The following is a 12,500-nucleotide window of genomic DNA, read 5'->3' on the forward strand; positions in this document are numbered from 1 at the left end:
TTACTCTAAGGTGTTTCAAAAGGAGGAAAGATTAAAGGGAAAGATTAAACACAGATGAAAAAATCGAAGAAAGGAATATTGATAAATGGAAGAAATATCAAATAATTGAGGTTTGGTATTTATAGAACGTTAATTATAATACAAAGCTATCGATTAGAAGGTAACTGTAAAACATGTTGGCGCGTATGATATACTCATATTGCTATCTTAATCAGCACCATTTCTTTCAAGATGATTGATCAATAAACCAGATAAGAAAATAGTGTTAAACCATGAGATTTTAATACAGGGATTTGTAAAAAAAATAATTTCTATCATTAAAAGAAAAACATATTGAATTGAAACAAATTTAGGATCTAACTTTCATCCATATTTGGGATAAAATGACGCTTAAGACAAAAAATTTTCATTGTCAAGCACTAAGACGGTCAAAAAGGAAATTTTCTTATCAATGTTGAAAATTGCGACAACACTTTTACTGTTTAGGAACACTTAAGACAGTCAAGGAAACATTTTAAGCAACGCTACATTTGGCAACCAATTTTTATTTGTCTAGGAGCGCTTAAGGAACCCAAGAAAGAAAGATGACTTACACGCTAACTAAAATTCCAGACTACTGACCTAATCTATTCTCTGACCCAACATTCTTAACATTGTTCGTGTCTGGCATTACACATTCCTCTGATATTACTGTACACTTCTCGGAAGGAATGTGCTATTGTACATCTGAATTGATGTACTAATATTACTTTGGAATACTTCATACCACTTCCAATAACTTTGAATACTACATGAGCTATGCCGCTATTCTATTTCTTGGAAAAAATTATTAATTTTCTGTGATATTCTGGCGAACGAAAATCAATAATTAGTAATAGGCATACCATTCATCAAGATAGGGCTATTTCTGTCCACATGACTGTCTCTCTTATATATATATATATATATATATATATATATATATATATATATAGATATATACATACATATATATATATATATATATATATATATATATATATATATATATATATATATGTGTGTGTGCGTGTATATATATACATATATATATATATATATATATATATATATATATATATATATATATATATATATATCTACTGTGTATATGTATATATACATAGTCAATCTTTTTTAATGAGGCGCATTTGCACTGACTTGCAGGGGTGCCCTTTTAGCTCGGAAAAGTTTCCTAATAGCTGATTGGCTAGAATGAATTTGTTCAACCAATCAGCCATTAGGAAACTTTTCCGAGCTAAAAAGGCACCCTTGCGAGTCAGTACATATACGCTTCATTGAAAAAAAAAATGGACTCTATATGTATGAATGTATATATCCCATTCTGAGTGGGGACACCTTAACGTGGTGAAAGGGTTTGTGTATCGCTATGATCAGCAAAGATATACTAGTCAGGACCACCCATACTAAGTTGGTTTGCTGTGAGCGATTAGACTGAAGTCTCCCACCGTTACCGATCAACACTGGCCAGCGTGTTGATGAAAACTGGTCAAACCTCAGACATGAATAAGGCTATGTCTGAGGCCTTTGTCCTGCAATGTACTAGAAATGGCTACATTTATTGTTGTTTTACATATATATACATATATATATATATATATATATATATATATATATATATATATATATATATATATGTATATATATAAATATATATATATATATATATATATATATATATATATATATATATGTATATACATATATATATACATATATATATATATATATATGTATATATATATATATATATATACATATATATATATATATATATATATATAAAATTTTAATACATTTTAGCGAAAAAATCACATCGAGATGCTCGGGCCTATCATGGTATAAAAAAAAATAGAATAATAATCTCTAAAGTAACCTCCTAAAATAGTTGTTAGTAAATCTAAATAAAGAAAATATTAATCTAACGCCTTGAGATTCAAGAAAAAGTAAAAAGTATCAAAAACTCAAACTTTCTTGTTGTTGTTCTTGGTCTGTACTTTGGTCTGATGGCTGTTCCCCTGTGAAGACCAACCTTTAAAGCAACGACTACTTCAGGCAGTAGATTGAGACATATCTCTTGAATCTCACTCCTTTTAGTTGGTAAAAAGAAATTGAATATAACCTTTGGAAAATATTTTGAGCCCAAGGGCATATCTTAAGTTCCTACAAGCATCAAAGGATATTTTTAGTAGGCATTCAAAGAGACAGGGTAACTCATAATCTTCTCCCAACTGTAGATGAATAACAGCTTTCCAAACGAAATGGCTAAATGAGATGAAATGAGTTTTATGCAAATCAATTTTAAAAAAACATTTGAACAATTGGTAACAAATACCTATGAGCAATTACTAACAAATACAAATTATTACAATCTATTTTGACATTTATTGTCATAGGCCCTAAACGAGATGAAACTATATCAGAATAAGCTGTAAGCAAATCAGTTAAAAAATCTTTGAACAAGTTTTAACAAATATCTATGAGCAATTACTAAGAAACACAACATTTATTGTAATATGGCCACATATTTTTTTTTCCGCGATTGAAACGCCTCTCACGCCAAAATGTTGTACTTTGCAGGATGGAGAAATTCAAGGACAAAATGCCAGACACGGTTAAGAAATGGATAGGAGCAGGAGACTACAAGAATGCCAATGTCACTGCCATGCTGGAAAGTATGCCCCCTCAAGCATGGCATGTTATGAAGGTGAGCACACATTAAGTTTTTATCCTTATTCTTTGTAGGTTTATTAGTAACAGATATTTCAAAACGTTTACGGATAAGAAATTCCTCTTTGATTCAGTAATGGAAGGGACTAGGTTTTCTTTAGACTCCCCTATTAGGGATAATAGCCTACTTGTGCAAATAAAAAGTTCTAAAAAGAATAAATTGGATCAGTGAAATCACTCTTTTGTTTCACAGTTTCAGACAAGATATTCCATCTTTTTTTCCATCACTATCCCCTTCAGACTCATGACTTCATTCATTTATTACTCAATTTTTTATTAAGAAATCTTTGCTGAAATTAATCAGATTCCTAATTACTATACAAATTGTTAGATTGGACTTATACATCCTTCAATCCACATTGTCAAGTTGTATATCTAAGTCATTAAGCTATTACACAAAATATGGAGATGATACAACATAAGACCATATTTGAGAGTGTCTTTTTCGTTTCCAAAAATGGTTCAACTAATTTCACCATCAGCTTTTCATTATGAATAATGTATTCAATGACCAAATGTTTTCATACATTAAGCTGCTAATTAGAATATATTTGCTTGTTACCTATATGATTAAAATGAACGCTTTCTTATCGTGGTATACCAAAGACATTGGAAAGTAAAGGGACTTCATGGAATTTAATTTTGTAATATGAAAACATTCAATAAATTTGCTTCATCTATGGAGTATAATAGGCTCACTTCATACGAGCGGATTTATTACCATACGGAAATATTTCCGCTCGTTAGGAGGCATATCTTCATATGAGAAGATTTTCACCGAGTGGCCTCTAGTTTCCATAAGGCGCTAATCTTGAACCGCACGGGTTAGCAGTACACGAGGCTAGTAAATCAATACTGCTTGCAAATTCTTCCGAGCAGGCAGCGTATGAAGGGTTTCATTGATTTCTTATCCGCGAGGAGAAAATCTCGCGGCATCAATCAGTTAGCGTGAAGCTAGCCTTAATTTCCTAACATAACTGCGGCTAGTAAATCACAACTGCTCTTCTGAGCGGGCAGAATGTGAAGGGCTTTATAGATTTCTAATATGCGCAGAGAAAACTGCACGGCTTCAATCATCTAGCGTGAAGCGAGCCTTAATTTTCTAACATAACTGCAGCTAGTAAATCACTACAGCTCTTCCGATTGGGCAGCATGTGAACGGCTTCATTGATTTCTAATCCTTGCAGAGAAAATCGTGCAGCATCAGTCAACTAGTGTGAAGCGAGCCTTAATTTTCTAAAATGAATGCGACTAGTAAATCACTACTGCTCTTCTGAGCGGGCAGTGTGTGAAGGGTTTCACTGATTTCTAATCCGCGCGGAGAAAATCGCGTGGCATCAATCAGCTAGCGTGAAGCCAGTCTTAATTTTCTAACATAACTGCACCTAGTAAATCACTACAGCTCTTCCGAGTGGGCAGCGTGTGAACGGCTTCATTGATTTCTAATCCGTGCAGAGAAAATCGTGCAGCATCAATCAACTAGTGTGAAGCGAGCCTTAATATTCTAAAATGAATGCGACTAGTAAATCACTACGGCTCTTCTGAGCGGGCAGTGTGTGAAGGGTTTCACTGATTTCTAATCCGCGCGGAGAAAATCGCGTGGCATCAATCACCTAGCGCGAAGCTAGTCTTAATTTTCTAACATAACTGCAGCTAGTAAATCACTACAGCTCTTCCGAGTGCAGCGTATGAACAGCTTCATTGATTTCTAATCCGTGCGGAGAAAATCGTGCGGCATCGGTCAACTAGTGTGAAGCGAGCCTTAATTTTCTAAAATGAATGCGACTAGTAAATCACTACTGCTCTTCTGAGCATGCAGTGTGTGAAGGGTTTCATTGATTTCTAATCCGCGCGGAGAAAATCGTGTGGCATCATTCAGCTAGCGTGAAGCTAGTCTTAATTCTCTAACATAACTGCAGTTAGTAAATCTCTACTGCTCTTCCGAGCGGGCAGCGTTTGAAGGGCTTCATGGGTTTCTAATCCGCATGGAGGAAATTGTGCGGCATTAATAAGCTAGAGTGAAGCGAGCCTTAATTTTCTAACAAAACTGCGGCTTTTAACCACTAATGCTCTTTCGAGCGGGCAGCGTTTGAAGAACTTCATTGAATTCTTATCCGAGCAGAGAAAACCGCGCGGCATCTATCAGCTAGCCTGAAGCGAACTTTAATTTTCTAACATCGGACTTTTCTATTTTATAGCTTGAACCACTGAGAAGTATGGGAAAGGAGAAGTTCGACAAGTTGATTACCGACGGAAAGGACAAAATACCTCCCAGGGTCCTTCAAGAACTGAAGAATATGCAGATGAGTAACGTCACCATGGATGAGGCCATCAATGCCTTAAAGGCACAAACTGTTAGTAAATTGATTATTTTTCTAACTTTGTTTCCAAACAATAGAGATTCCAATAAAGTTATTAGGTAATTCTTCTATATAAATTGTGGATTTTTTGTTTACTAATTTGTTACTGGAAGGAATATCCTGGTATTTTTCGGAAATTGGTCTCAAATATTTGCATTCAAAAGGTAATATCTACCGGATGCTGCTGTTCAATTGTCGTTAAACGTAACTTGGAAGATATTTTTAGACATACACGAATAGTTCGACTTCAAACAGATGCTAAAATACAGTTTCATATGACACGAACTATACCTTATCTATAATCTTTGGAAATAGTAATAAATAAATAAACGGTATTTTTAGAATCTTGTTTCTCTGGCAAGTTATATAAAGCATTTATCATAACCTCATTTATATGAAAAATACCTCATATTGAATTTTAAAGCTGTACGCCTATTTACTCTAACCTTTCTACTTTAGAGAAATACTATTTCATTAACCAAATAAACCCCATATATCATTCGGCAATTAATTTGATACACTAAATCAAGTAGAAATATTTTCACGCAGTCATTTCTCAAAAAGATTTCTGTATAGAAGCTATATTTTTCAGGCGATTCATTTATATCCTATTTATACTATAATCGATTTTCAGTTTGTTCTAAACCAGTGATAATCAATTTGTATGTATGTATGTATGTATATATATATATATATATATATATATATATATATATATATATATATATATATATATATATATATATATATATATATATGTGTGTGTGTGTGTGTGTGTGTATGTATAAATATTTATGCACATACATTTTATATAAGTTTGAATGAAAACATGTTAATTCTAATATCTATTTTAGTAATAACGATTTCACAATCAACATTTGATTTCAAGCTAAACATATCTTACTTCATCAGAGCTGTATTACTTACGGATATCTAATTGGATATGTGTAAAGGAAGCCATCTTTTATTAAAGTAATCCAAGGCATATTAAAACACTCAAAGTAAAATCATCTCATTATTTTTCCTATACTGTTTCAGTGCCGCATGGGAGCAAGAGGACAAGGTTGTACGGTAGGTGTCCTTGCAGTGATGTTGGTAGTGGCTCATAGCACAAATCCCATTTTCAGTTTTTATATCTTTTAATCGATTTACTAATCTTATAGCATTAAATGTGCAAGACTTATGGTTCTAAAAGTCCTCGTTTTACAGTACTAAAAGGGCTAGACTTACAGTACAGTGCTAAAAGTGCTAGTATTACAGTACAGGACTATCAGTGCTAGACTTACAGTACGGGACTAACAGTGCTAGACTTACAGTACGGGACTAACAGTGCTAGATTTACAGTACAGAACTAAAAGTTCTAGACTTCAGTACAGAACTAAAAGTTCTAGACTTACAGTCCAGTACTAAAAGTGCTAGACTTACAGTGCAGTACTAAAAAGTGATAGTATTACAGTACTAAAATGTTCATCTTTTATTCTGATTTGTGCACTAGGCATCCTTATGATCTGGCTTTCACAAAACCGTTGTCACACCTTTAAAATAATATTTTAGTATCTTTTTTGACTGACCCTATCTTAAGTATTCATTGAAAAACTTCTAAAAGGCATCACACTTTCATAAAGCTTAGACACCATCAAAGCTCAACTGAATAACGAACACATTTTACTCACAGAAAGAACAATTTCTTTTATAGTTACATAAAACAGAGAATTCTAAAGAAAAGTTTATTTGAATTTGACGCTTTACGCGATCTTGTTTATGGCGTGATCTCAGAAATTCAAAATATATATATCAAATCAAAAAATGGAATAATTACTAAAAAGCATCAATATTTGTGGATTGTATATTTCATGGACACTTTTGAGTAATCACTACATTTTTAATTTAGTCTATATTTTGGATTTCTGAGATCACGCCATATCTCATTTATGGTGTGATCTCAGAAGTGCAAAATATAGACTAAATTAAAAAAGGAATAATTACTCAATAGTGTCACTATTTGTGAATTCTACATTTTATGGGCACTTTTGAGTAATTACTCCATTTTTAATTATTATATATTTTGAATATTTGAGACCACGCCATAAATGAGATCACATACCAAAAAAGCCACCTGAAATTTAACCTTCCTTTTACTCTCGTATATTTTACAGACCCTTTCGAGTAATTACTCCATTTTTAATTTAGTATATATTTTGAATTTCAACCTCTCATACACTATCCTAGGTTCCATTTTGAATTTCAACCTCTCATACACTCTCCTAGGTTCCATTTTGAATTTCAACCTCTTATACACTCTCCTAGGTTCCATTTTGAATTTCAACCTCTTATACACTCTCCTAGGTTCCATTTTGAATTTCAACCTCTTATACACTCTCCTAGGTTCCATTTTGAATTTCAACCTCTTATACACTCTCCTAGGTTCCATTTTGAATTTCAACCTCTTATACACTCTCCTAGGTTCCATTTTGAATTTCAACCTCTTATACACTCTCCTAGGTTCCATTTTGAATTTCAACCTCTTATACACTCTCCAAGGTTCCATTTTGAATTTCAACCTCTTATACACTCTCCTAGGTTCCATTTTGAATTTCAACCTCTCATACACTCTCCTAGGTTCCATTTTGAATTTCAACCTCTTATACACTCTCCTAGGTTCCATTTTGAATTTCAACCTCTCATACACTCTCCAAGGTTCCATTTTGAATTTCAACCTCTTATACACTCTCCTAGGTTCCATTTTGAATTTCAACCTCTTATACACTCTCCAAGGTTCCATTTTGAATTTCAACCTCTTATACACTCTCCTAGGTTCCGAACCAAGTCCTGAAAGCGTACGAAAGCAAACTCGGCAATCCATCCAAACTGACGGACAAGAATATCACTCTCTTGGGCAGTGAAGTGGTGCTCAATCTTTCACCGCAGTACCTCGACAAAATAACCCAGCCCGCTGCCGTGAAGAAAGTGTAAGTACTGAAAGTTCCCGGTGCTACCATAGTGTGATCCCTACCATAGTGTGATTCCTACCATCAGGATTCTACTATAGTGTGATTCCTACATTATTATTATTATTATTATTATTATTACTTGCTAATCCACAACCTTAGTTGGGAAAGCAGGATGCTATAAGCCCAGAGGCCCCAACAGGGAATATAGCCCAGTGAGGAAAGGAAACAAGGAAAAATAAAATATTCTAAGAATAGTAACAACATTAAAATAAATATTTCCTATTTAAACTATAAATACTTTGACAAAACAAGGGGAAGAGAAATTAGATCGAATAGTGTGCGCGAGTGTACCCCCAAGCAAGAGAACCCTAACCCAAGACAGTGAAGACCATGGTACAGAGGTTATGGCACTACCCAAGACTAGAGAACAATGGTTTGATTTTGGAGTGTCCTTCTCCTAGAAGAGCTGCTTACCATAGCTAAAGAGTCTTTTCTACCCTTACCAAGAGGAAAGTAGCCACTGAACAATTGCAGTACAGTAGCTGACCCTTGGATGAAAAAGAATTGTTAGTTAATCTCAGTGTTGTCAGGTGTATGAGGACAAAGGAGAATCTGTAAAGAATAGGCCAGACTATTCGGTGTATGGGTAGGCAAAGGGAAAGAACCGTGACTAGAGAGAAGGATCCAATGTAGTACTGTCTGGCCAGTCAAAGGACCTCATAACTCTACTATAGTGTGATTCCTACAATCAGGATTCTACTATAGTGTGATTCCTACAATCAGGATTCTACTATAGAGTGATTCCTACCATCAGGATTCTACTATAGTGGGATTCAATCAGGATTCTACTATAGTGTGATTCCTACCATCAGGATTCTACTATAGTGTGACTCCTACCATCAGGATTCTACTATAATGTGGATTCTACTATAGTGTGATTCCTACCATCAGGATTCTACTATAGTGTGACTCCTACCATCAGGATTCTACTATAGTGTGATTCCTACAATAAGGATTCTACTATAGTGTGATTCCTACAATAAGGATTCTACTATAGTGTGATTCCTACAATAAGGATTCTACTATAGTGTGATTCCTACCATCAGGATTCTAATATAGTGTGATTCCTACCCTATTTTTCGGGTATGAGGTGATTCCTACCGAAGGAGGATAGATAAAACATACACCTTGACACAATTTTAATCTATTCTATTCTATAAAATAAGCTGAAAAATCCATTAAACGCACTTTAGGTTAGGTTAGGTTAGGTTAGGTAAAATGGTCGTATTGTTTACACTGTCAGCTTGTTTAGTTGGTTTGGTAACGCTTAATTGAGGTTACAATTTTATACTAACACCCTGGAAGGGAAATATTAAATTATTTGGTTGTTTGTTTAGTATGATTCACTCTATAGTAGATTTGAATCCCCATATTGAGGTAGGAACAGAAAATGAGCGTAGGAATCACGCTATAGTAGCACGAAACTTCCCTTTTCTTAAAATTTATTGAGTTACTTTTACTAATTACCCTGTAACCATGAAAGTTAAGAGGAATTTTGACAATATATTTCGTACACGCATTCTCCATTGCCATACAAAGCTTATTGAATTATTTTTAGGATTTTGTGTTTTTCTTCCTATAACCCCCATATATTTTATTTTTTATCTTTTACTATGAAAGACACAATTACAATCTTACAATTTAAAACATATATACATCATAGTATATTTACATAAATATTTTATTATTTTACATATACTGTATTTACAATTGAAATTTTTACTATTTACCTAAATATGTTTTTATATGAAAAATATATCTAGTGAATACTTTTTTTTAGTATTAGTTTTAAATCCTATATATTGGCATTCCGACCTGGCCCCTTGTTCTTAGAAGGATAACACCCACTTATAAGTATGTAATGTATTTCCTTGTTTCCTTTCCTTACTGGGCTATTTTTCCCTGTTTGAGCCCTTGGGCTTTTAGCATCTTGATTTTCCAACTAGGGTTTTACCCTAGGGTTATAATAATAATAATAATAATAATAATAATAATAATAATAATAATAATAATAAGTCAGCGTTATTACTAGGTGTTACAACACTTTGTTACAAGTACAGCAAAATTTAATCTTATTATTATGTGGAGCTTTTACCTGGTTTATTGAACGTCTACCAAGCAAATATTTATGGATTTGATTCCATTAGACGCAATCTTTGTAAAGCTTTCGGCAATGAGGAGGGCGTTAAGCACCAAATTGCAATGGGAGTGAAAGTCTTGCTTGCTGTTGCAATATGAATATTATTTACAAAAATTTGCATCACTACAAATTTACTAATGAAATAGTTCAACTCTCCTGCCCCGACAGAAATGGCATCTTGAAAGCCTGCGTTGATACCCCATCCGCTCGATGCCCAACCAAGACCTTCAGCCAGCGTATCATAACGCAGAACAACAAGAAGCTCTATGGACGAGTGGACAGATGGACTCCAGCGAATATTACCGATCTTGGAGGCCTCCCGGCTCTTTCGCCCAAGATAATTCCCCGTCTCACCGCCAAGACTCTGATAGCTATCAAGCCGGATGTCATTAAGGTAAGGGAGATATATAACAGATGTAAAGTTTGATTATTCATAATCATGTTCATCTCGAAATTCAGAAGTTGGATCCTGTTGCACTGTATACTGTATGATAAAACTTTATTTTGATTTTATTGAAAATGTCACTAAATGGAGTGGATACGTTTATAGATATATCCCTCGAGCAATAACACACACAAACACACACACACATATATATATATATATATATATATAAATTATATATACATATATCTATATATATATATATATATATATATATATATATATATATATATATATATACAGTATGTATGTGTATATATATAAGTATATATATACATTTATACACTGTATATATATAAACACACAAACATATATATATATATATATATATATATATATATATATATATATATATATACATTCATATATATATACATTCATAAATATATATACATCATATACGTATATGTATATATACACACATACATCTATATATATATATATATATATATATATATATATAGAACCCTCTCTTTCTCTCACTACATATACATCTACATATGCATATATATATATATATATATATATATATATATATATATATATACATATATATATATGTATATATATATAGAGAGAGAGAGAGAGAGAGAGAGAGAGAGAGAGAGAGAGAGAGAGAGAGAGAGAGAGAGAGAGAGAGAGAGAGAGAGAGAGAGAATATGATAAACAAAACGTATATAGGATAACACTAATTCAATCTCAATACACTAAATCATGTTTATGTACTGAGAAATTCCTACATTTCATATTGTTTTACATAAAATGATCAATTGTTAGGATGAGATAGCTTGAAATTAACTTCCAGAAATTGAGACTTATAATTGGCTGTGTTTATTTATTTTTTTCTATTTACATATATTTTTTCTTTTTATTTACAGATGGAATCTAACGTGGACGATGGCAGGCAGATCTTGCGTGCTTACGTGAAAGCCGAGAAAGTTATTGCCATGGACGAGGCACAGGTTAGAGAGAGAGAGAGAGAGAGAGAGAGAGAGAGAGAGAGAGAGAGAGAGAGAGAGAGAGAGAGAGAGAGACTAAGTGCAAGAACACTGAGGCGGGCGTTAAGTACCAAATTGCATTGAGAGAGAAAGCCTTGCAGTTGCAATATGAATATAAAACTATGAGGTTGGGAACAATAAGGGTAGAAAGAAATCTGGAGCTTTTTTTTTCATAGAATGTTCACACACTATGGAGTGCAACTGTTAAATTATGAATGTGGCAGTGCCCATTACGCAATTCTTATTATACAGCAACCCCAAATTAAGTGGAAAATTTAAAGATAAATAATTACATTACCATAACCAAATAAATATGTGTAATAAGATATTATTATTATTATTATTATTATTATTATTATTATTATTATTATTATTATTATTATTATTATTATTATTATTATTATCATTACTTCCTAAGCTACAACTCTAGTTGGAAAAGCTATAAATTTTATGTCTAAGGGCTCCAACAGGGAAAATAGCCTAGTGAGGAAAGGAAATAATAATAATAATAATAATAATAATAATAATAATAATAATACCAATAACAACAGACACAATAACAATAATAATAATAATAATAATAATAATAATAATAATAATAATAATAATACCAAGCTGCAATGGGACAGAATGAAAGGCGTGCCAGTTTGAAATTTCTAAAACTTTTACTACTACTACTACTACTACTACTACTACTACTACTACTACTAATAATAATAATAATAATAATAATAATAACAAGCTGCAATGGGCCAGAATGAAAGGTGGGCCAGTTTG

The 12,500-nt window shown here is 32.9% G+C and overlaps 1 protein-coding gene across 1 annotated transcript in view; it reads left to right on the top strand.

The window, feature by feature from the left end:
* LOC137617930 (uncharacterized) overlaps positions 1–12,500 on the top strand; it is a 104,065-nt gene that overhangs the window by 57,520 nt on the left and 34,045 nt on the right. The window contains exons 4-9 of the mRNA XM_068347873.1: positions 2,620–2,746; positions 4,968–5,123; positions 6,168–6,200; positions 7,944–8,098; positions 10,449–10,674; positions 11,604–11,687. Coding sequence (XP_068203974.1) covers positions 2,620–2,746; positions 4,968–5,123; positions 6,168–6,200; positions 7,944–8,098; positions 10,449–10,674; positions 11,604–11,687 — 781 coding nt within the window. The remainder of the gene's footprint in view (positions 1–2,619; positions 2,747–4,967; positions 5,124–6,167; positions 6,201–7,943; positions 8,099–10,448; positions 10,675–11,603; positions 11,688–12,500) is intronic.

This window comes from Palaemon carinicauda, chromosome 24 (genome assembly GCF_036898095.1).
Source record: "Palaemon carinicauda isolate YSFRI2023 chromosome 24, ASM3689809v2, whole genome shotgun sequence".
In the NCBI taxonomy this organism is placed as follows: domain Eukaryota; kingdom Metazoa; phylum Arthropoda; class Malacostraca; order Decapoda; family Palaemonidae; genus Palaemon; species Palaemon carinicauda.